At 33.7% G+C, this 26,976-nt stretch overlaps 1 protein-coding gene and 1 pseudogene across 1 annotated transcript; one reads left to right on the top strand and one right to left on the bottom strand.

Annotated features, from left to right (window-relative positions):
- Nucleotides 1-7,631: 7,631 nt before the first annotated feature.
- LOC120183443 (calmodulin-binding protein 60 D-like) lies at nucleotides 7,632-11,710 on the top strand. The gene is made up of 9 exons (XM_039188134.1): nucleotides 7,632-7,958; nucleotides 8,340-8,415; nucleotides 8,586-8,644; nucleotides 9,242-9,569; nucleotides 9,664-9,841; nucleotides 9,929-10,089; nucleotides 10,271-10,474; nucleotides 10,589-10,826; nucleotides 10,911-11,710. The coding sequence occupies exons 1-9, from the start codon at nucleotides 7,843-7,845 to the stop codon at nucleotides 11,375-11,377; spliced, it is 1,827 nt and encodes a 608-aa protein (XP_039044065.1). The 5' UTR covers nucleotides 7,632-7,842; the 3' UTR covers nucleotides 11,378-11,710.
- Nucleotides 11,711-13,796: 2,086 nt separating this feature from the next.
- On the bottom strand, nucleotides 13,797-24,909 carry LOC120183435 (annotated as a pseudogene).
- Between the last annotated feature and the right edge of the window lie 2,067 nt (nucleotides 24,910-26,976).

Below are 26,976 nucleotides of genomic sequence, written 5' to 3'. Positions count from 1 at the left end.
CGTCAAAGCTTGCTTTGGTCGTTTCTTTTCCTTCTGTTTTGCTGTTGGATGAAACCGTGCCCTCACGCGCTACTCATTTCTTTGCGATCTAATATTTCCTCCCTTTATCTGAACTAATAATTCTAATTAAATTGATAGATTACAATGATCTTTAAATTTATGCTTTTATATTAATACCTTAAAACCATTTTTATCTTTTTAAAGGGTCAAATTCCGTTATCAACCCTCATGATCTGTCTAACTTGTTAAATTTCATTATTTTTAGTTTATATGTTGTTTTTATTTAAACATTGTATTAGGTTAAAATTTTGTTAAACATTTACCAAATACCTATATTTAAGTTAATTTTTTTTTAATTTAGTTAATATGTAAATCACCTCAAAATTACATAAAATTACTTGTAAAATAAAGGCTTATATCACGAATAAATACTTAAAGTATATACCTTTTTAATTTAAGCACTTAAAGTATTTTTTGGTCGAAATAAATATATAAACTTATCTTTTTTTAATCAAAATAGGTACCTAAAGTATTTTTCCTAAATTATTTTTTGGTCAAAATGGGTACCTAAAGTATTCAATTTTTTATCTAAGTACCTAATGTATTCTTTAGTTAATATCACATGTCAATTTTTTTAAAATTGAGATGAAAGAAGTTGAACACTTTAGGTGCTTATTTTGATCAAAAAGATAACTTTAAGTACTTCTTTTGACCAAAAAAAATATTTTAGGTACTTAGATGAAAAAATTATACTTTAGATATTTATAATATAAATCTAAAATAAATTGAACTTGAGATCCCTATAAAAAGAGTAAACACTTAATCACAAGTTGAACTGAGAATTTATTAGATTTCTACCAAAACTAATATTTGTTAAAGGGAGTATTATTTTTCCTAAATGTATTGAGATCGAGCAGCTTCGTCTACCGGATTTGTGTGTATTATTAGAGGGAATATTTTAAAAAAAAAAGTAATCACCTATATTATTAAAAAATAAATTATTATTAAAAAGAATTGTACACGAGACCCTGAAAAAAAGTCTAGTGTTAACAATTGAAACAATTTTGATAGACTTTATCAACCAATACAGATTAACCCATAGGAGACTAAACAGTAACAGGACATGTAATTGGTTCAATTAAAATTCCAAGATTATGTGCAACAGAACTCACAACATATGAATGTGTAGACCCACCATCAAATAATACAAAATAGTGAACAAAATAAATAGTAAAATACCTAAAATAGCGTCTTGGTTCATTGCGGTCCTCACAATGTCTCAGAACATAAACAAGAGTAGATTGTCTAGCCTCTGATATTTCAAAACTTGAACCCTAGGTAGATCGCCCCCTACTCGAAGAACCCAACGTAAATCCAAATGATGCAACTATGCCTTTACTATGACCCATTGATATCTGAACTAATCCTTGAGAACGAGTAATTTTTTTTGCCTTTACGATGACCCATTGATATCTGAACTAATCCATTAGAACGAGTAAGAGTCTGAAATGCGGGGTCAAGTTGTGATCAATCTCTTAGAAAATGCTAAGTGGAATCATACTTGAAACACACCCCCAACTTCTTGCGACACTTTCCATCATGTTGTATGCTACAAAAAATATAAGTAGAAACAAATTATTTCGCAGATGAAACATAGATCGACCAGAAGAATTAACATGTCTAGATCCAGAATCACCATATCTTGAAGTGTCACATCTCACACGCTTGTTAGGACGAGAAAAAATCAGAAGGGCCCTCAGAACCGGATTGCTTTCTTTTTCTACGATTTCATTGTTTTTACTGATAGCTTTCATCTCCTCAGAAATCTTAGCTTGATCAACGATCAAAGTTTCACTTGTGATGAGTAGCCACCTTGCTATGAATCTCAAGACTTACTTTCTCAAACCATAAGCACTTATCTTCCTTGATGGTGATCAATTCAATAACATATTTACTGAGACGTAGAAACTCCAACTCGTAATCTTGAACTGTCATATCACCTTGTTTCATATTAATGAATTATGACTGAAAATAATCCAACTGCAAAAAGTCTTTCAAAAATACTCATAAGTCAGCTAATCCCTCGAAGTAGTAATCTCAACTAAATTCCACTAATTTAGGATATCGTCTTTCAACAATCAAATGACTTTATGAAGTCTCCGCCCTTCAGGATAATTTATCTCATTGAGCAGACGCTTAGTCTCCTTAATCCAGTACTCCCCAACAGATGAGAATGTTCGAGTGAACCCTCTAAAATACTTTACTTTATTATGCACCATAATCAATGACACAACAACGATAGTATCCTTTAGTTGAACCCCCAATTGATATCTGAAGTAAGCGTAACATTACTCGACCAATAACACCATCATCCAAATCACTTGTGGCTCATCTCTCATCAACATGGGTATTCTCAATCGGAATAGAATATTCAGTCTCTCGAGTACACTAATCGCCCTCAGATATCTCAACCTCAAGAACTGGAAGATCCTTATCAACATCAATCGCTCAACCATCACGGCTTAGAGCATTACCACCTCTATGGGATGATATAGAAGGGCGTCGACCTCTATGGGGAAGCATACTATCTATCAAATCTAACATATCAAACATAAACATAAACTAAAGCCAGATCTAGTACTAGAGTCTCGAATCAAAATAGCTTACCTAAAAATCACATATTTAAAAATAGATAAGATTAAATTATTTATCAAGATTTACACTTGGGATATATTTCATACAATATTTCTCGTACTCAAAATGTTTTCGATGCATAGAAAAATTATTTCACAGAGTAGCATAAGTTTTAGAGGAAACACAGTTCAAGAGTTAAACTTAAGCTTTAATATCAATAAATGTAACTTTTTAGACCCGGCTAAGCTTACGCATTCAAGTGACCCAATAATAGTGCATCAACTAAAAACATAGCATGGAAAAATAAACATTAATACAGGTAGAGAGAAACACCTATATTAGCTAAATAACACTAGCTAAGCCTTACGCTTTCCACATTAGGTAGCATTAGGTCTTACAGAATGGGAACCTAATAACAACAATTACCATGTGAGTACTAAACAATCTATCTCATCGAAACATGCTAACAAACCATTTAACCACACTCATGCGTATCTCAAAAATGAGAGTAGTCTGGATCTACTAAAGAGTGATGCGAAGACGTGTGATCACCTTTAAAACATAATATCAAATAGTGAGTCCAAAATCTTAGAATTTACTTAACATAAACATAACTTAGAATAATAAATGGCACAAAAAGGACTTTTGAGTCAGAATTTGACAAAACAGACTACGAAAATAGACTCATGACATCAACAATCTTATAGGTAAGGGTTAATAGAAAAAGTCAACAGTTAAAGTCAACGATCAATGGTTAGTGCTTCGATTCGATTAACAATTCGATTCAGTTTACATTTCAATTTAACTAATTTGGTTCAAGATAGATTTAGTCAAGTTAGACCGGTTTGAACCGACTAAAACTGTTCCACACTTGTAGCGGCGACACCTGTGGCGCGGGAGACGTTCTCCGGTGGTAAAAATCACAACATTTTTTTTTCCATAATCACATTTTAACGCTCAGTGAGTCATTTATCGAAGTTAATTTTAGGCAGTGAACAACGGAGGTTGGGTATTAAAGAAACTCGAATATTTGATACTTCCTAAAACACTAATGACAGCAAAGACGAAGGAACCAAAGACACCAAACGAACGTGCGAGACGAGACAAAGCGAATGGTGTCGGAGGTATCACGCACGAAGGCGCAAACGATTGTGAAATATAGACTAAACGAAAGAAATGGAAAAAAAAAACTTGAAAAGTACGAGAGGGAGGCGACGAGGCGTGCACATTTGACACTTGCAAAATGACAGAAATGAAAAGGAAGAAAGGAGGGTATACCAAATACCCTAAACTTTAAGTTAATTAAGCCCCTAGACCTTATATTTTTTTAAAGTTAACAAAAAACACTAAAATATTTAAGCATTTTAATATGACCCTAATTTTGAGGTATGATAATATGCAAACGATGTCTTATATATATTATGTATGTCTTCAAATGCATAACAAATGTACAAGTTTCAGAAATCAATTAATACATACAACACAATTAGGCCATGATGATGTAAGATAGGTGAGGATGAGGTGGGGACAATGTCCTATTCACGACGAATCTAATTTTTATCTGCATTCATGTATCATCACATGAGAAACATGTATCCATCTTCGTTCAGTTAGATACAAAAGTAGGTCGAAATTCACCTCACTTATAATATAGAAATTAAAATATTCAATAATAAAACATTTTTAGAATATAATATACTTTCAAGTTCCTATTACCGTAGGGATTACGCAATACATGTGTAAAAAAGTCATTAGAGTGGTGGATCACATGTTCTATCACTAACATTAATTTAAAGACAATGACTTGCTTTTTCTTTGTCCTTCCAATAATTACGTACGTCCATCCTGCATAAGACACGAGGCGCGTAAAATACCAACAAAATCCCTATTACAAGAAGAAGATTATAATTATGGATTTAGTCATCGACCACCGAATAAAAGAAGTTTATTAATTAAGTCATTAATGTTTTATTTTAGTGGTAATCAAATCATCCATCGTTAATCGGTTAACATAATTATTGATATTGTAGTTTTTAAAATTTTAAATTTAATGGGTTAAATTTATTGATTTATTTAGAATAACGGTCAAATTAATAGAATGTGTAAATAATAATAATTAAATATATTATTTTAAGAATCTAAAAATATTGTGTCAATAATTTTGTTAACTAGTTAAAGATTAATTATTTAATTGATATTAAAATGAAAGACCAAGGACATAATAGAATTTGCCTCTTTCGTTGAATCTTTGCTACAAAAGTGATGCCATTTAAGAATTAAGGTCAAATAAACTCATTAAACGGTTTCAGTGACTAAAGAAAATATTATTTTTTTAGAAATTTTGGGTCTGAACAGTTACTATGCAAAGTGTGTGTACGTTGTTAATGACAAAAAAAATTATGAACACATATTATCTTATAATTACCGGAAGACTACTAAAAAATAATTAAGGTCAAATTGTTTCATGTTTGTGTACTTGGTCCTTATACTATAATTAGATATATTTATTTTTAAAATTTTAAAATGTAGATCCTGATGCAAATAATAATTGCTAAATTTTATTATTAATCATATATAAATTATATATTTAGTTTTTATTCTTTAATTTTATCATTTTTAATTTCTATAATTTAGTTATATTATCCTTACATTGTGTGGGTTAGGACATATTTATTAAAATTTAAAAAGTATAAGGATTGAAATGAATCAAATTAAAGTAGAAGAGTAAATCCTTAACTCGTCATATTATAAGGACTAATGAAAATAATTGACAAACGATTATGGAAAGCTGGACTAGCTAGTTAACTCTAGTACTAGGAGCTGTACGTTAAAGGTAATTTTACCCAAATAACACCTTAACAACTAAATATTACCGCTCAGGCACATTTTTTTAATATTACCGATATAACATTATTTCTAACAAAGCACATATAATGAGACTTGATTCGAACTGATATCATAATAAAAAAAGATAAACTTTTATTGAGAAATCTGATACGTGCAGGGGAACTGTTAAGGTGATTTTTGGGTAATATTATCTACGTTAAAGATAATACATGGCTAATAACACTGGAATCAATTCATTAACTAATAAATCAACCTAAGGTTCGGATGCTTTTAAATAGATGCAATGGACAATTTGCTTCATGAGAACCATCCTCATTTAACAAGGTATAGTACCTTTTTTGCCTTCTCTTTTAAAAGTAGAGTTGTTAACAAGGTATAGAACCATCTTCATTTTATCATCGACAATTGCATCTAGTCTTAGTATTTATGGTGATAGCTGATATTTATTATTATTTTTTTATTATTGCATATTTTTAATTTTTATTTTTAATAATTTTGTTTTTATAATATGTCTTCTTATGTTTTTATAGTACATTTATCTATGTCTTTATGACACATTTTTTTGTCTTGATCATTATATTTATTTATTTTTTAGGGTTGGATTTGACATCTCTACTGTTAATCAAGATGTCGTTTTATTTGTTATCATGTTGATCTTCCCTATTTTGGATCCTCAGATTGGATTTGGATACACGATTTGCGTTCATGGATAATATTTTCATGTCGCTCAATTTTGATTTGCGATTTGTATGTGATATTTCAATAGCGCCATCCCCTTTTATAGTTATTTTGCCGATGCAGTCAGATCTGTTTGTATCTACCTTTTATCTGAGTTTATTTGATTAGGTTTTTACCATTTCCTTGTATGATCATTGTGATCTTAAGTGACTATTTTTCTCATTGTTAGAAAAATATATTTATTATGTGTTTAGTTTACTATTGTAATTTTTTTTATATTTTTTATATAATTACCGATTTTTTTTATAAGAAACTAGATTTAATGCGAATTTTAATTTTATACAATTTGATACTCTTATTTTAATAAAATTATTAAATAATTAAATTATTAGCCATTTTCATTCTCGTATTGTAGAAATATTTAATAATGTCGAATTTTATTAGAGCGTTTTTATATAAGTGATCCTCAAATGCTGGGGGAGGTACATCTAGATTACGTAAAAAAATATTTTACATTTTTTTAATATCGTTAGATTGAGATAAATTAAAGATTGAGATTAATTCTTTATTTTTTTCTCATTAAATATATTTATTTATTTGAAATATTTAATCATTTGACAATAAATTTTTAAATACTTCTACAGATAATATATTAAAATTTGAAACCTCATATAACAATAATCTATTCATACAAATTCTACGTCTTTAAAATAAGAATGAGCGTTCGATTGAGTTGAGTTAAAAAATTTTGAGTTATTTGAGTTGACGAGTCCTATTTTACAACTCGAATTTGACTTGAAATTTTTTCGAGTTGAGTCGATTTTTTGAGTTTCTATTTAAATTTAATTGTAAATATTTATAATATTATATTATTCCAATATAAACGACTTTCTATAACCATATATACAATACAAATATATTTATGTATATTTTTTCATATGTGATATACATATATCATAAAAAGTTTAATGATTTAACTCAAACTTGAAAATAAATCTATTAATTACTAAATTTTTTGAGATATTCGAGTTGTATTTTACAATTCGATTTAAGCTTGAATTTTTTTTAATCGAGTCGAGTTTATGAAATTGTAACTTAAAGTCAATTCAAGTCGAGTTTTTTTATTCGAAAAATTTAATTTTTCTAATCAAGTCGAGTTTTACTTACCCCTATTTAAAAATACATTTGATTGAAAATAATTAATATACATATATAATCATTTAACGTAATTTTTTGGACCGTATACGGTCACCAGGATCTATCAGCTGCAAATTAAAAGAATCAACCTTTATTATAAAAAAGACAAGGAATTGATTAAACACGAGACACAATCAAACCAATACAAAGAACGAAAATTCTCACCCATTTCCGCGAAGCTTCTTTCTTCACAAAAATCCAAACTTTCTTTACAAATATCTTTAACCTTTTGCTTTTGTTTCATTTCATATTCCTTATAGGAAACAAAGGGAAGAAAACAGATATACAGAGAAGAAATTCCGTTCCTTTTCAGTGGAATAAATAAAGAATGGAGTGTGCTTTTTGGAAGTGAAAGATTAAAAAATCAGTTTTTTTGGGTGGCACTGAAAGTTCAATGTACGAGTTTTGATTTCAGGGTTTTGGTTTGTTTCGTTTCTTTTTATTTTAGCTTTTTCTCGGCAACCAAGCAGGTTGAGTTTTGTAATAATGCAAACGAGGTACGTGGAAGGGTCGAAAAGTATGGCGTCGAGAGAGAAGAGATGTTTGGATTCCCCGAGTTCTGGAGATGAAGGACCTGATAGGAAACGTCCAGCTCTTGCTAGGTGTATCTTTCTCTCTTTCTTTTAATCTCCACATTATATATATACACGTGCAATCTGTGTATATATATATAAATACATATACATATACATGTTTGTGTAAATGTCTCTCTGTGTATACATATCACTTCACCAACTATATTATGCCAACAAGATGAAATGTGGCATGGATGTTGGTGGAGTTGCATAGTCTTCACTGAAAGAACAATACATACTCGTCTTGGGAAGATGATGGGTCAGTTGATGGGTGGTGTCACTTATAAAACTTTTTTTATTGGTTACTAGGATATCCACTACTGACATACTTGCATGATGTATATTTTTTTACCCGAAAATTTTGATTTTCTCGTGCTAACGTAAAAGCTTTATTGTCGGTGTGTGCAGTGTCATTGTTGAAGCTTTGAAGGTGGATAGTCTGCAGAAACTGTGTTCATCATTGGAACCTATTCTTCGTAGAGTTGTAAGATTGTGATTTTTTTTTTATTTGAAGCTCTTTTACTTAGTTCATTCTCTCATTTTAAGGGTATTATCGTTACTTATATTGATGTTTGACACTTGAATTTGAGTCGAATAATATAAGTTATTATAATCTCATAAACACTCTTCTGGTCTCTGCAATATGACACACAGGTCAGCGAAGAAGTGGAACGTGCTCTGGCAAAACTAGACCCTCCCAAGCTTAATGCTAGGTATGAACTTTTCTTTGACCATTGCTTAAAAATCTTGTTTTTTTTTTTAACTTAATAACATGACTTATCATGACTAAATCTTATATTTAAACATTCAGAAGTGATTAAAACTATAATTGACTTTCGGAATTTTTTTTCTATTGTTTTATTGTAACACTAAAGCTAGGCTTGAGCTTTCAATCGAGTCAAAAAATTTTAAGTTATTCGAGTTGATGAGTTCCATTTTACAACTCGGATTTGATTTGAAATTTGTTTGAGTCGAATCGATTTTTCGAGTTTTTATTTAAATTTAATTGTAAATATTTATAATATTATAATATTATTTGATTTTAATTTAAGTGACTTTCTATACCATATATATAAATACAATATATTTATTTATATTTTTCATATGTGATATACATATATTATACAAAGCCAAGGACTCGAGTCAAACTTGAAAATAAATCTACTAGTTACTAAAAATTTTGAGCTATTCGAGTTGCATTTTACAACTAGATTTGAATTTGAAATTTTTTCGAGTTGAGTTTTTTTAGTTGAATCGAGTAAAAAAAAGTCGATTTTTCGAATCGAGTCGACGCCACTAACTAACGCCAGCATGCAGGTCTTCTTCTACCCTAAACGGATAAAAGGCCATGATGGGAGAAATCTGCAGCTGCAATTTAAATCAAGGTTGTCCCTCCCTCTATTTACAGGAGGGAAAGTGGAAGGAGAACAAGGTGGTGCTATCCACGTTGTCTTGATTGATGCAAACACCGGTCATGTTGTCACTTATGGTCCAGAGTCCTCTGCCAAACTCGATGTCGTCGTCCTCGAGGGTGATTTCAACAACGAAGACGACGATAACTGGACTCAAGAAGAATTCGACAGCCATGTCGTGAAAGAGCGTGAAGGGAAAAGGCCCCTACTAACCGGTGATCTGCAGGTACAGCGTTGGACTCTTAAGTTTTTCTTGTGTATGATTTATTCTATATTGATCTTGTATTAATTACATTTTTACGATTACAAATTTCTAACAGGTGATTCTGAAGGATGGTACGGGAACATTGGGAGAGCTTACGTTCACCGATAACTCGAGCTGGATAAGGAGTAGGAAATTCAGACTCGGGTTGAAGGTTGCTCCGGATTCCTGCGATGGTGTCCGTATTCGTGAAGCGAAAACGGATGCCTTCACAGTCAAGGACCACCGAGGAGAATGTATGTTCTTTCAGGTTATTTGATGGTGATAATAGACTTTAACTTTTTGGTTACTTGAGAGCCACTAAACCATTTGCCTTTTTTCAGTATACAAGAAACATTATCCACCAGCACCACATGATGAAGTGTGGAGATTGGAGAAGATAGGCAAAGATGGGTCATTTCACAAGAGGCTTAACAAAGCTGGGATTTTCACGGTTGAAGATTTTCTAAGACTCGTGGTTAGGGACTCACAGAGACTGAGAAATGTAAGAATTTTGGTTCTATCGGTAGTCCTTGTACTATTCGTAAATTGTAGATTTAGTCATTGTACTCTAACCGGAAGGGACAAATGTTACTACTTGGATTAGGATCGAATCGGAATTATGTTTTGTTCTTTCAATGACATGTATATGTGTTTTTTTCTTTTTTTTGACACATTTCTTGTAGATCCTTGGGAGTGGAATGTCTAACAAGATGTGGGATGTTTTGTTGGAGCATGCAAGGACTTGTGTTCTAAGTGGGAAACTCTATGTTTATTACCCTGATAGTGTGAGGAGTGTTGGCATAGTGTTCAACAATATCCATGAGTTGAGTGGCCTAACTGCAAATGGACAATACTATGCAGCGGATTCACTTTCGGACAATCAGAAGGTAAAAACTTCAACTCCACCCGAAACTCAAATCCGACCCATCCCCAATTCGGTTATAAAACGTCGACAATCGAAATTCAGATTACCCGAACTTCCAGGGGTTATGTTTTTGCAGGTTTATGTGGATGCCTTGGTAAAGAAGGCATATGAAAATTGGATGCATGTTATAGAGTATGATGGTAAATCTCTACAAGACAGTAACGAAGACGATAATGGAGGTGCTTCACAAACTACTGTTTCGATGGATCCCCAAGGGTATCCGAGTTCAATTGACCAGCACCAGGTTCCCCCGAGCCTGTCTGTTCCGGTCCCTTCGGAGTATCCTCCAATGGATTCCGGTCTAAATGTTGGAGGTATGACTTAGTATGTCCAAATTTTGATAACATCGTTGATTAAAGTGATAATGTTCATTTCTTTTACTGTGTTTTTCTCTTTAGATTATGAAGCTTCCATGGTCCATCTCAATGCTCAGACTCAGTTAAATGTTAATGAGCTAGCACATGGTCCATCTCAGTCATCCATGCCGGGTTTCCATGGTGTCGCCACTCCTAACATTCCGACGTACAAGCCACCGGCTCTTGATGATTTCTTGTCGGAGGAGGAGATCGGAATGAGAAGAAACGAGATGGTCGAAAATGAGGAGATGCAGCATCTTCTACGTATCTTTAACATGGGAAACCATGGCCATGCTATTTTCAATCCGTCTGAAGATGGTTATCCTTATGCATCGACACACATACCGAACTCGTGTCCGAATTACGGTTTCAACAACGAAGCTTCGAGTTCTTCGGGGAAAGCCGTGATGGGGTGGCTGAAGTTCAAAGCAGCCCTTAGATGGGGCATCTTCACTCGGCAAAAGGTGGCCGAAAGGCGGGCACACCTCGTTGAGTTGGATGATCTATAAGCAAAGTTGCTTGGATATGGTGTTAGAATCATGTACATCATGTGGCCTGGTACTAATCTAACCAGATCGAGAATGCACAAAAACACGTTCGTTCAGGCTCAATTCATTTACAGCGTTAAGAGCAACACTGCAACAACATTTCTCGGTACAGTAATCTTCCACCATAGCTAGCAATTGTAGGTGGTGTCGTAAGAGAGGAGACGTGAAATGTAGTAATAGATGTATTCCTATTCCATTGATATGTAACATAAAAAAAGGGTCGTATTCTGGAGAAAGTCCTTTTTCTATTTATTTTTGTGGATTTAGTCCCTTTATTGAAGCGTTTATTTTCAATCTTGAGACCAATTTTCTACACATCATCGCTGTGTTGTCGAATTATTTGATAAAATTAGCCCCAAAAGTTGAAAGATTAATAATAATAATAGAGGTACTAAATCCTCTGAAAACACAGAATATAGAGAAGTTCATTACAATTTGCCCTTACAAAAGTTAAGGATAAAGTAATTTTTAATCCTTAAATTCAGTATTTTTTTCAATTTAATCCCTAAACCTAAATTTTTATTCATTTTAATGATATGGTATTCTGAATTGTGCCATGTATCAAAATGTCAGATTGACACCGTCAAAATGATTAAAAAAATGGGAACCACTACCGAGTTTAGGGAGTAAAATGGAAATAAAATAATTCATGGACCAAATTACAAGGTATTGGATAAACATACTGGAAATGTGTTTTAATTTTAGCGTCGAACGTTTTCTGTATGTTAAAATAGTGGCTCAAGGGAGGAATATGATTGAATTGTCAGCTTCAGGGGCTTTTAAGAGAAATAATGCATTCATGTATCTGCAATGCATTATTATATATGCTGGATATCATATCAGATCATATGGTCCCCGCAGCTGCGGCATGAGAGGAATCTATACGATCTGCCAGTTTCTCTGTTTTCGCCCTCTGCTTTTTCCTTGAAAAGACACTGCATCCAAATCCAACATGTGGATAAGACAACTTCATGTTCTTGCCAAATATCCTATATTTTCTGATGAAGAGGGATTTAAGACCGATGATGTTGAGTTGTCAGATTATATCTTGATGGCGTTGAGATATCATGAGTTGACAGATCAACGCAAAGACGAAAATTGATTATGATATGTTTTTCTTTGAGGTCGTTTTGAGTGTGCTTCAGCCTTTTGGTCATACTTTTACTACGGGTGTTAGAATCGCGCATAAGACCCTAATTCGGAAAGTTCTTTTCGACGCGTACGCTGTTCACATTGAGCTATGCTCCATGTGACCTTTTTCGACCTCAAATTCTACCGTTTTCCTCTCCGAATTATTAAATTTAAATATTTTTTACTATTAATGGTAATATTTCGATTGTCAATTAGAAAGTTATTTTAAATCCGATTTCGGTCAGATTTTTCTACAGATTGCTTATTTTATTTTGAATTTCAATTTAGAGTAATTTTTGAGATTTTGCTATTTTTGTTAAAATTCCGATAAATAAGATTTTTAGCTATAATAGTCCGGCTTGTGGACTGATTTTGGATAGTTTTTGATTTTATAATATTTTATTAAACTCTAGAGACTTTTTCTCTGGTTTTAAGGCGAATTTTCTCTTGTGAATCACCTGTTGAAACTAGCCTACAAGATAATCGTTATTCTGTCTGACGTCATTTTCTCTCGGATTAGAGGAGGAAAATACGTTTCCTAAAGATTAGGATTTTAAATTGGGTAAATTGTTTATCCCATAACTTATTTATTCTCGTATTGCTATTTTTCATTAAATTATTTTTTTAAATCATACGTATCATTACATTTTATGTCTATTTTAATATTTTCTAAAAGTTTAACAATTGACTAACTAGAAATGATGGACGTAATATAGTAACAATTCTAGTTTCAAAACTTACGCATCCTACCCCCATTAAATTGATCCTAATTGGAAACAATATAATAAATCCTCTGAGATATTTAAAAATTACTATTAAATTATTTTAAATCAAAATCAAAATCATATTAATAAGATTTTTAAATATCAAAGATTTATTGAATTATGATCGATCATTCAATCTAGTCCATGTGTAAACTTTTGGAACTAAAACTGATATTATATCGTACCACATCGTCATCTTTTCATTTTTATTTAATCAATAGTTAAATTTAACAATGGGATTGCAAAATAAATACAAAACATTAAAAACGATTTTTGAAGAAAAAAAATTAAATTTTAGGTTTTAAATATATTAACAAATACATCACTTTAAATTAATATGATACAGATATCAAATTAAGAAACGTACAAAAATAAATATAATGATATTGATAAAATATCGATAGTTTAAAAACTTACACCGCTATAAATAAATCCCTCCCTTAATGGAGTTTTACACCCTAATCTGAAAATCAACATAATGTAGTTTAACAAAGAATAAAACAGCTAGAGACTGAAACATCATCTTCATCTTCATCCAGTATGTAGACCAAGGCACGCTTCCTTGCAGCAAAAACACAAGCTACACCTCTCGATGCTGTTACAGTAAATCCGAATATAAACGACGAGAAGATATGAGCAGGATAAACATTATATAGGACGGCGGTAGGATGTGTTAATTCGAAAACTTACTGCTAACCGGCAGAGGGGCAAGTACAGAGTGTGGTATATTCCGAACCTTTTCATTCTCCGGGTTGTAGGTGCATAACCGAGTCCTATAAAAGCAAATAGATATAGTTTCCGACAAGTACTTCAGCATTGGAGCTTAAACTAAAACCGATATGCTCTTGCATAAATGACAAGAACGATGGTTGTTATTGATGAAAGAGATGACGATGAATACGAGGTAATGAAGGGAATTTTTTTTTTAGTTCTATGTTAAGACTCAGGTTATCAAAACAGGTAAAAGATACAAATCTATCAGAGTTCGCAATGCAATTGAATTCGTTTGAATAGTCGGGGTAACTACTAACCGGAGTTCACACGCATGTAAAGATATGTAGTAATTTTGTAGTGATATCGAGCAGCAGAAACAATCAAATTACAGGCCCTACAAAGTGTGGTATGATCCGTAAAATAAACAATTTACCTTTAGCTGATCTAGGTTCCAGGTGTTTACACAACTGGATCTTGGAATGGACACAAATGGGAGTTCATTAGCTTGGACGATCATCATACAAGATTCTCCAGAGCTTTCGGAAGCATCAGTCTTTTCGTTCAACAGCAAAACAATTTGACCATGAAAACATCCCACAAGACTTGTGCTAAAAAACGCAAAGGTTGAATCACTGAAATAACAGGAAAAACGAATTTCAGTGACACACAGTTTCTAAACTAAAAAGTAATTTTTCACCTTATATAACGATAGATCCACACAGTGATAACCATCAGGAACTGACAGTAAAATAGCTTCCAAAAACGCAGATTCCTCGATACGATTGCTCAAACCATGCATGAATCCTCTTGATATGCCTATACAATTAGCGATACTTGAGGAAGAGTCACCAGGGATTTGGAAAGAAATATAATCAATAAACCAATGTTCAGGAGTCAGATACGATGAGATGGCAGTGGAGGCATCCTACAGAGAAAAAGAGAAAACATCACAATGCGCACGAATAAGTATTCCAAAAGATAAGAAAACCAGACTTGTACCGACATTAGGGATAACGATATGAAATGTGTAACATTTGCAAATATAGAAAACAATAAATGTATTACCACATTTAGAGATTTAAGAGGACAAAATGGCGGGCAGGGATTACCTTGTAGTAGGTTACAGACATGGGGACCGTGAAAGATACAGATGCAGGTGAAGATGGTAGAGCAAACAGTGGTAGCACATCCTTGCAAAGCATCTTCCTCGAAATTGTAGTAGAAGGCATCAGGAAAGCCTCCTTGAAACTGAAATCGCACAACCATCGCAAATTACAGTTTGAAGTATAACCAAAAGGCGATACATATGGAATGAAGATGGAAGGATAAACTAATGCATGCCTTTAACAACGATAAAATCTCTGAAAATAGAATTTCCCAATTGAAGACAGAGAGCGTGGAAAGCAAAAGGAAAGGATACCTAGACTCCATCTGTTTAAATTCTTCAGCTAATGTCCTCCTCAGATATTCACAATCAGCAAAACCTCCAAAATGAACCAATTCTCTAACTGTTTGCACTGTTTCCCTGGAGGATAGAGAGCATCAGAACCTTTTAGGATAAACAATGACACTGATACACTAAAAAAAACTATCAGATAAATATTACATTTTCACACTAACACTAGTTGAAGGAGAATTATTCCCTGTATGCAGTTTGAAAAGTACAAAATTGAAGTTATTTTTTTCCATGTTAAAGCCTAAATCAGCAGATTCAGCATCATTACAATTCAACCAATAAAAAGTCTTTTTTACCTGTAGGTAAAGGTGTGGTAAAGGTGTGTTCTGAAACTATAATTCGTGAACAGATAGATGTATGATATATTAATTGTCACACTGCGTGACACACTATGTGTATGCTTAATTAACAAGCAATATGCATTAATCTTGTTTGATGACAGACCAAAGTAACATAAACCGAATTGCACCATTAGACCAATGACGGTTGACAGGATAACTTACATTTCAGTTTCGATATCAACTTCAGACGGCTCCAGAAAGGGCTTGACAGGATCTTGATCGTATAAGAACTTCAAGAATATAACAAGAAGTTCGCTATCAAAAGAAAAAAAATGTGGGGCTACAAAACTAAAGATAATCAAGAGAGGCAAATAGAAAGGTATGGGAGAAACAAACCTGTTATAAGGTAGAAGCTGATCACTTAACTCTTGCATAAGTAACTTTATGCACTTCTGCAACCAATTAAAGAAGTTTGAAAACTGAATGTAAAGACTGATATAAGAACTCAAACAGAAAAACACAATTCTAGGAGACGAAAGAAAATAGACCATTTTCATTCCATTCAGTGTGCAACAGGTGGGGGATTAAGAATGAAGAAAGACCAAAAACTTCAAATATTAAGGTTTACCACCTGCTGTACCACATAGGAAAGCACCCTCATAAATCTCTCAAGTTGTGCTAATAATATTCCAGTTTTCTCTGTTGCATTATTGATAAGAGTCTCGTCCAGGCCAATACCCTGAAATCGAGTGCGCCTTCTAGAAAAACCTCTAAGTTCTCCCATCCTGAAGCAAATAATTTCTGCGGCAGGCTGGAAAATGTGTATTTATTTTCAGCTGGATCACGTCAGGATAAGCACTCACAGTACAACATTTAGTGGCAAGTAAATGAAAAGCAGTACCTAAATCGAGTTTCCATTTGTAAAATAGATAATCACAATGAAACATAGTATACACAAAGTAACATAAAATGCTACACTCTGGTTTAGTAAAGGTATATGTACAACAGGGAGCCATTTTGTTTAGCGATATATATATTTTAACAAATCCTTGCCCTAAAGAGTGACCATCTAAGCTAATAGTTATTCAACAAAATAACTAATATTCATTAGATTAGGAATGTAGGTATCAAAACCCCTGAATTAAGCATTTAACCAGAAGGGAAACAAATAGCTTATGCAACAAAAATGGTAGCTAGAAATAAGAATTCATATGCAAATTACAAATGCCACAGCCTTAGTTGAAAGCTTGACTTTCATTTACGCACCCCTATGAAATCCACCTAATAACAATAATATATTCCATGATATGATATTAAATTAGCAAGTAAAAGATTCTTCTGCAAAGTAAATATTGCGTGAATTGCAGAGAAAAGTTCAACCAAGCACCTGAAGATGATCAAGGACAACATGCTGTAGCTCTTTCCCAGCACCACAAACGACCTTTGACACACGCTTAACTCCCTATTTAGTAAGAAATCCATTGTATAAATTATGCAAACTAATTTCCTTAGGAAAAGGAGAGAAATGATTAGATAATGCATAGCTACCAAATCACCCAGAGAGTTAACTAGAAACTGATGAGCTGGCGGACTAGTCCGGGCACCACCTTGGAGGCTCAGAAACTCCTCTTGGGGTGATGAATCAAGCCCTATATGCATGTAATAGAAATCAACGAATGGATATGCACCAGAAATGGAAAATAAAATTTTAGTGCTCCAATTAGAAAGTTACCATGGTCAATTATTAACCTAGATAGAGAATCAAACTTCTCATGGAAAGTGTGCATGGCATCTTTCCACTGCTTAGACATTACTGATAATGAAGTGCGAATAACTTCAATTAAATCCTTAATGTTAGAAGCTTGTTGGGTAACTTGATGGAGTTCATTTTTCCTTCAATAAAAAAGCAGGTCATGTCAAGGAATAAAGAATGTTCATGGTTTATCAAACTCAGATAGGAGACTGGTGAATGTTAAAACTGTGAGCAAATACTACTAAATACCATTGAAAATAGCTTAATTGAAGATAGGTCTATCACTGCAAAACGCGATACCTACAAATATACAAACAAAATGCAGGTATTCCCAGGTTCTCCTGCAAAGTTACCTCTTCCAAAAGACAGAAGTATCCAGTAAGCAATTAAAACCATGCATACCCAGCTGTCTCTCGGCTGATTCAACCTCATCATGATCAAGTTCTCCTGAACACATTACTATCAGATGACAAAGATCTTTTGACAATGCAACCTAACAAAAAAATAGGAACGCCAGATAAGTCTACTACATCTTGACCTGTAAACAAAGCACTAAGCACTAAAATAAACTGGATGAGTTTTACCTTCGTATGGGAAATATTCTTTTAATATAAGTTAGCGTGAATTACCCAGTTGCATGACCTTTAAACCAGAAAAGGACTACCTTACAAGCTTGTCCAGTTTATAGGCATAAAAGAATAATAAAAAAGAAAGAGTAAGTCTCGGATGTGCATATACCTTGGAAATTGAAGCATGTGAAAGTCTATACGTAGTTGGCTACTAAAGTTCACACATACTAAATCATACTTGTCTTATTTCAATCAACAAGGTCACGCTTCCTCAAGCCCCCTTCTGTCTTAGGCTTATACTCCTTATTCCAACTAACACGAGCACCCTTTGCAGTCTCATCAACACTCTTTCAAAAAAATCTCGAAAAAAGTTGATCCAATCTCTTAATGACTCCCTTAGACGGCACAAAATACACGCCCCAATATGCTTGAACATGTACAAGACACTCTGCACCAGTTGAAATCACCCTACATAGAAAAGCAGCTTGGAAGACTAACTATTAACACACTCTGTCACATTAACCAAAAGAGGAGCGCAATCCTTTTCTGTAAATCATCCAGTAATAAAGGAAACACTTATCTTAAAGCCCGTAATATCTTGCACCTCTTCAACCTCTTCAACATACTCAAATAAAAGACTTTAGTCTTTGAATGATTAAGCGTAAAGAACATGTAAAACGCTTCAAGCATACACTTAACACCCACAATCGAACCCATAAATCCTTTGAAGAAAATTAATAAGTCATCTGCAAAGCTTAGATGGGTAATACAAGCTCGCATGCACTTAGAATGGTGTTGGAAAACTCCCACAGCAACCACCACATCTAACATCTTAGAGAACACGTTCATAGCAAACACAAAGAGGCAAAGTGACAAAAGATCCCCTTGTCAAATCCTTTTGCACCCTTAAAGTAACCTTCTAAACCCCCGTTTAACTCAGATAAGTTATACAGCCCCGAATCCATTTCAAAAAAACCTCCAAAAAAATCATAAGCCTCCAACACCCTCAAAACAAACCCCCAATGCAGGGAGTTCTTGAGCAAGAAGAATATTGTCAAGTTATATTCTAACCTTTAATAAAATTAGACTGATTGCTCACCATAATCTCAGGTAACCACCTAACCATACGAGTAACCATAATTTTAGTAACACATTTATATAAGACCTGACAACAAGAGGTAGACCTAAATTCTTTAACACAATTAAGTCTTAAGTATATCTTAGCCCTGGATTAGAGGAGTCACCCTTGACCTAAACCTTTTTATACCAATATATATATATATGTTTTAAAACAACTCAATAATAATTTATATATGAAATATTTTATGACAAAAAATATTATTTATACTTTTGTTAATATTTAAACTTTAAGTATAATATTTTAATTATTTTGATTTAATAACAATCACTCCTCTAAAATTTAAAATAATATAATTTAAAGTTTGAAATGAAAAGGCTAGAAATCACTTTTTTTCAGTTGGTTTGAAATCCTTGTTTCCACAATTTTTTTAAAAATTTTAATCCATTTGACATTGAATTTACAGTTAAAGTGAATTTTTTTAGTTAAAAATACTTTTAGACAACGTTACTAAACACACCCTAATCACTGATCCCCATTAATATATCTCATGATAAATCATGAAACACCAATAAATATTCTACCAAATGTTTCAAGTACTTGGCTTTAGACTCATGTTTAATATCTATATTCACTAATTAAGATCATTAATCATCTATTAAGATTGATATTAAAAAAATTATCCAATTGTTACAAAATGATCGCTATAATATTATTATTAAATTTAATGATCGAGATCACCATGTAAGTGTAATTTAATAATTTTTAGTATATTTTACCCTGAATTTTTCGATGGGTTTACGGAAGTGGTCATCTCGGTAATTGCAACATTGCCTCCAATACTTTCCTTATATTCCAATTCCATGCCTCGTTTTCACGCACACTCTTCCCAAAAAGAATTTTGCCCTTTTAAAACCTCCTCCCCCATTGAATTTTGTGCAGAGATTTTCATTTTTATGAAAGGATTTGTGAATGTGAATCCTCGGGGTTGTTTGAAATCGATTGAAATCGTCACAACAATGGTTTCTCCAACGAAAACAATCACAAACGATCCAGTTTTCTCTTGCATCATCACTCTTTCCATGTTGATTCTTCTTTATTTTCCCCATAGATTTTTCCTCCTTTTTCTCTCCGGTTCTCGTCTTGACAGCTTCTCTCTTGCTTTCCCTCCGTCGTCTTGGTGCATCACAGAGAATTCAAACGGAAAACATAGAAAAAGGAAGCGTGGCGAGAGTTGCAGAGCTTGAAGAAGAAGATGTTGGAAAAATTAATAAATAATTGAATAAAATTAATGTCTTTTAATAATAAGTTATGTCACTTGGTGAAGTGACTTATTATTTAGTATAAAATTACATCAAGTTAATTATACTTATTAGTTTTTTAACAAATCTTTTCATCAAAAAGTTGTAACCTTTTGATTAATCTTCTCTCCCCTATATATAAGTTAGTTGAGGCACAATCTTCGACACAACTTGACTCAACTTTGAGAGATAACTTTGAGATACAATTCAAAAAGTTGAATTAAGAAATCACTTAGAAAATTCATTTTAAATTCGTTCTTTTCGGTGATTGGGTCTCTATTGAACACAGCTCTCAGTGGCTCTGGTATTCTATCTATGCGATACTAATTAGTTTCTACACCAACCTTTTTCGCTTCCATATTAGGCATGAAATTCATTTCTTGCTTAGAAATTGAATTGGTTAGACGGAACGTATCATGAAAACTTAATTTTAGAGGCTATAAAAAAGTCTGAATTTACTTCTTTCCTTTAAATCCAGCAAGCAAGTAAGCTGGCGCACAAGAGCATTGGTGGTCTCGGACTGGATCCGCCGTGGCCAGTGGCATTTAAGGTAACTAACGGGTCTGTCGGTTTATTATTTGGCGGTGTTGCTACATAAAACATAGTGGAATGAAGTAGAAAACTTTGTTTTCTTCCTCACCCTTTCACCAGTTGATTTTAAGAATCATGGTTGCACTCCAGGGCTCTGGTCCCTTGGCAGTGTTTTTCCAAAACTTGGGAATTAATTGATTCAATCTTTACCTAGGGAAATAATGCAAGTTTTGTCTTCGATCGTTTTACAAAGTAATTTACTTATCTGCATCTTTTAAGCTGAATTTTAGATTTATCTTTTCCGAGCTTAGTCATCGTGTATGCATGATTTAGAATTTCTTAGCTGTGGAAGTAATGAGTATTAGAAAATCCATGGAATCTAAAATAATTATTTTTGAATATTTGTACATCTTTTTAAATTTTGTTAATCTTAAATATACCTCTACAAATTTAACCACACATCTTCGCACAAGCTTTGAGTGCAACTTATAGTGAAAAAAATTCAAACCTTAAGGAATTTTCAGTCTAGATCACAAATATCATGGTTTGATTGGTCCGGATACCATCAGCTTTTGATGTCAAATATTATCTATCAGTTCCAAAGAGGTATTAGATTTAATGGCAGGGTTGAGAGGTCTCAAGTTTAAGATTTATTATGTGTATATATTTGTGCCTGTGTGGGTTCAGGACTATCTATATTATTATGAGATTTAATCTGATAATATTTCAATGAATTTTTTATGTATAAATTTAATTTATTATTTAGTCTAGAGAAACGAGATACTAAATTATTTAAATAAGATCATATATATTTTTTAACTAAACGCCGGTTGTGAGTATATTAAAAGTAAAACAGCTAGAAAGGAGGCACCAGCTGGCAGTTCAAACCCAAAACATAAATAAAAAGTCCGAAAAAGAAAACTCAAAAGGCAAAACAAGCTAAAAAAAGCAAAGTACAACCCGGCCAAAGCTTAACTTATCTTGATGAAAACCAATCGATAACACACAGAAGCTGAAAAGAAAACCCCAATATCGAATCGAAAAGCTTGAAAACACCGTGGAAACCTTACTATAAGACGGATCGAACACCTTCGATCATTCGTCACTTGCCAAAAACAGTCTTCACTGCCTGTTATGGAATCTTTCGCGAGAAGGTGAGCTGCCAAATTCCTAGACCGGTGGACAAACCGAAACGACACATCTTGAATGGATGAAACCAACTGTTGGCCATCAGATACACTTCAAACCTATCTTTGCTTTGACTCTGCAATTTTTGAATTATGGCACAATAATCACCCTCAAATTCGACATGCATGAAACCCAAATCTTTGGAAAAAGAGAAGATTGTATGCACGACAGTTCTCGCTTTAGCAGCCATCGTCGAAGTAACACCCTATATTCTCTGTCTTGCAACCCCTAAAATGTTCCCTGTTTCATCTCTGATAACTACACCTGACCTTGCTTCCTTACTGATGTGCGAGAAACTTGCATCGAAATTAGTCTTAACTTTCGAAGGCGAATGAGGGGTCCAACGAACCTCAGTCATTGAAAAATAAGGTTGGAGTGCCTGAGAGGCCTCAACAAACTCCTTGCAATGAGCCTGAATGAACACTGCAAGTTGTCTAGTAGGTGTAACTTTACCTTCATGATAAAGCTTGTTTCTAAAAGACCAAAGTGCCCAAACTGTTGTTAAAATCTCACCATGATTCTTAACTGGATAGTTGTTAAAAAGCCAAGATAATCATTCTTTAATTGTCCATTGTTGACTAGTCACAGGCCGACTATAGCCAAGTACCCCCAAATTGATCTAGCAAACCAACAGTCACGAATGACACGCTCACTTGACTCTACTAGAGTAGTGCACCGAGGACAATAAGGGTTATTAACTGCCCGCTTCTAAAACAAATTCATCTTTGTAGGGACAAAGTCATGGGTAAAACGCCACATTTGATGCTTTATTTTCTGTTGACATTTGCTTGCCCAAATCTGCTTATAACAATCTTACGACAGATTTGTCCCACTGTCACTATTTAGCAATAATTTGTAACCACTTCTCACAGTAAATATCCTTGACCGTTCCCCACTCCATATAAGACAGTCTTCCAAAGCCACTAATGGAATATGAATATTAAGGATTAAATCGGCTTCACTTTCAATAAAGATACCTCGAACAAGATCCTCATTCCTCGACTTGCCATTTACCTCTAAAAGATCTGAAACACGTTCTACTAAAACAGACTGTGGAGAAGTGACCCTACCCGGTGGGAATATAGGGAGCCAGTAATCATTCCAAACTAAAACAGAAGTGTCAGATCCAATGCTCCATCGAGGACCTTTTTCTAATAATCCTCTAGTACTCCAAATACTCCTCCAAATATACGATGGTTGTGAACCCAAACTAGAATGCATAAAATCTGTCTTCTTAGGGAAATACCTAGCTCGAAAAATTCTATTCACCAAAGATTCAGGATACATCATCAAATGCCACCCCTGCTTCGCCAATAAAGCCACATTAAACTTGGCCAAGTCCCAAAAGCCAAACCCCTCTGTCTCCTTCAAAGTGCATAACGTTTTCCATTTACACCAATGTATCCCTTTTCTGTCAACAGTCTTCCTCCACCAGAACCATGCCATTAGACCCTCCAGACTGTTAAGCAGACTCTTCGGAAGAAGAAAGTAATTCATTGCATAAACGGGAAGCTCATGGAGCACCGACTTTATGTAAAATTCTTTTCCCCTTGAGAAATAAAACGAATACTCCAAGCATGAGATAAGAATCTGTCCTTAAAGTAGGCAAACACTTGTCTCTTATTTCAATCTACCATCACTGGTAACCCCAAATACTTTTATGGATTTGATGAACTAAAAAATAGCCCTGATTTCTCAAAGTTTATCAGTTGAATAGAATTGCTTCCATAAATGCGAAGAATCTCTTTTATTCCACTAACCACCCTCGAATTAGCCTCTCTAAAAATTAAAGAATCATATGCAAAAAGTAAGTTTGAAATAACTGAAGTGTACCTATTAATTCGGACACCATGCATCCTCCCCAAAGCAAGCAATTGTCGGATGAGCGGGGATAATCCTTCACTACAGATCAAGAGAGAGATGGAATAAGAGGGTCCCCTTGATGAAGACCATGTTCTGGGTAAAACATATCCACTATGATACCATTAACCTCAACAGTACAGGAGACTGAGCACACACATCTATTCACAAATTGGATCCGATCAGGATGAAAACCCATGTGATTCATCACCTCTCAAGTAAAATCTCAGTTCACTCTATCATACGCCTTACTTATATCAGCCTTCAAAGCAAAAAAAACCCCGTCGATCCACATGTCTTTTAAGGAATGAGTGAAGAATTTCATATGCAACAAAGATATTATCAATAATAAGACGGCCTGGTACAAATGCACTTTGAGCTTCATCGATGCATAGATGTAACAAATTCTTCATTCTCATCACGAGCTCCTTTGAAAGTATCTTGTAAAGGACATTGCAAAGACTAATTGAGGAAAGTGAGCCAAAGTAGAGGGATTCTTCACTTTTGAAACAAAAACTATGTGAGTTTGATTAACCAGCGACGTCGTTGCATGTCTATGGAGTAAATCAACACAATAGTCTTCCATCTCCCAACCAAAAATTTGCCAAAAACGCTAATAAAAAATAGCCCCAAACCATCAGGCCGCAAGGCTTTAAGAGGGCACATAGTCTTCACAACGGATGTCACCTCCTCATAAGTGAAATCTTTCAACAAAGTAGTATTCATCTCAGTCGTAATAGCCGGGTGAATTCCCTCCAAAGTTCGGTCATCAATCGCGGTAGTCAAAGAAGAGAATAAGAACTGAAAATATGATTTAGCTTGATCACCAATCACTTCAACACCTTCCAACCGAGTACTATCACCCATGTCAAGAAATAATATTCAGTTTTTACGTTTCCTCTTATTAGAATAATTGTGAAAGAACCTGATATTATTGTCTCCGTTCTTAAGCCAATTGGCTCTCGCACATTGCTCCCAATAGATCTCAGATTTATTAGTTTCCAGGTTTAATCAAAGTTTCACATATGTTATTGACAACTGTTATTTTCGATGTCAAAATAAATTCTTTTTTCTCAATTAATAAATAAGGAAATATGTAGTACAGAAAAATAAGGGTCGAATCCTCAAGGACTTAGAAAATCACAAATTTATGTTTGAATGATTTAACTAGGCGAAAAATAGTAAAATGGGGGGTTTGTAATATGATATTTAAATAGTAATAAAAAACGATTAAATAAGTAAAAACAATTAAAGTAAAAACAAGAGAATAAAGATTGTGAATAAATACGGTAAAAGTAGCTTCAAGCTTCGCTTTGACTCAAATTCCTTTTGATCATCGAATTAGATTTTCCCTTCGGGATTCACGTCGGTTACTTTGTCTACAAGGGCAATCCCCTTGACTCTATCTTGTATACCGAATACCCAAGGCAATCTTTGATTACGGCTTCGGAAATTGATCTACCGTTTAAGTTCATGGCGACCGACTCGGATTGTTGCTTCAATAACCGTCAATTCCGATCTCAATTCTCTCTTGTCGAAGCCATCTCGCCAAGTGTGTTACCAGGAAGTCGAATTTGCTTTCTATAAGCCGAATCTTCCTCCCACACATTTAATCGCAACAACCTCTTTACCAAAGTCAATTTTTTTATTTTGAAAACTGTTTTGATTTTGAAAAATAAGCGCAGAGATTGAGAGAGATATTCCGAAGATATTAAGGGCCTGTTTCAATTCTCCCGTTGGAATTGAGTCATCGTGTCAGCTCTCGACTTATGAAAAATTTAGCTAAGCATAAAAAAAGTCATACTTATCATATTAAAAACAAAACTTGAAAATAAAAGAAAAATGAAGAACTTGAAAAGTAAAAAGAGAGAGCTTTAATAAAAACTAGAGAGAAAATAATATTGTAATTTGAGTGATGAGTTTAGGCCTGCCCCAAGTGGGTATTTATAGCCTCTCAAAGCCTAAGGATAAACAAGAAAATAAAATAATCCTAAGATAATTGTTTTTTTAATTTAAATTCAAACTTAAACTAGTCTCCTAATGCAACTCTGCTCGTCCATCTTCCAGAAGGCATGCGGAGGAAGTCTTCTAGAAACCGTCGCTGACTAGATCTTCTAGAAACTGCCACATCATACCGCGTCGTGCCCATGTCTCCAGACGTGACCAAATAATAAAAAATGCAGAATGCGATCATTTTGTCACTAATTCTGGAAAGTAAGGATCTGCACGAAAACAAGCATAACACGACCAATTTAGCAGCAATAATTCCACAAAATCGAAGAAATAATGAGCAAATATTAACGATCCTGAACACTCATCAAATTCCCCCTCACTTATCGCATGCTTGTCCTCAAGTATGATATAATCAAATAAGTCAAAAACTTCATTAAACATTCTTTTGTCAAGTTTCACATTCAAGGAAGAAAGGTAGAGACCACAATAACTATTCAAGTCAAGAAATCAATCAATTGAACATCACCAATTGGAACAAGTCAAGTGCAATTGTAATATACATTCATTCATTAATCTCAATGCTCATAGCTCAACACCTTACCGGGATTCACTCAAATCACTCAACGTGTTTGGGGTAAAGAAGCGCTCAATGTCAGAATCGATAAGATATTACCTTAGGCCTGCAAGTAAATCAAATCTCCACTACTAATGAGAACACGATGCATAAATCAAAGGGTCTTTTATTGGTTGTAACGGGGCTTAGGTAAAGGTGGGGAAAAGGCTAAATATATGGCTAAATATTCAAGGCAAGGAACTAACAAATAATAATTTCAACTCCATCAAAACATTAAGCACAACAAGATAAAAAGACGACATATCAAACAACAAATTTCTTTTCGAACTGTATTTTTTTCTCTTTGTTGTTTCGTTCTCCATTCTTTTTCACGTCTTTCTTCTCTTTTTTCTTTTCTTTTCTCTTTC

The sequence above is a fragment of the Hibiscus syriacus genome, unplaced genomic scaffold (assembly GCF_006381635.1).
Source record: "Hibiscus syriacus cultivar Baekdansim isolate YM2019G1 unplaced genomic scaffold, ASM638163v2 tig00112762_pilon, whole genome shotgun sequence".
NCBI lineage: Eukaryota > Viridiplantae > Streptophyta > Magnoliopsida > Malvales > Malvaceae > Hibiscus > Hibiscus syriacus.
The sequence above is the reverse complement of the archived record's forward strand: the minus strand, read 5'-3'. Positions and strand labels throughout refer to the sequence as shown.

Coding starts and splice junctions, on each gene's coding strand:
- LOC120183443 (XM_039188134.1), top strand. CDS start 7,843: ATGCAAACGAGGTACGTGGAAGGGTCGAAAAGTATGGCGTCGAGAGAG. Junction 8,416..8,585: donor AACCTATTCTTCGTAGAGTT/GTAAGATTGTGA, acceptor TATGACACACAG/GTCAGCGAAGAAGTGGAACG. Junction 10,475..10,588: donor CACTTTCGGACAATCAGAAG/GTAAAAACTTCA, acceptor ATGTTTTTGCAG/GTTTATGTGGATGCCTTGGT.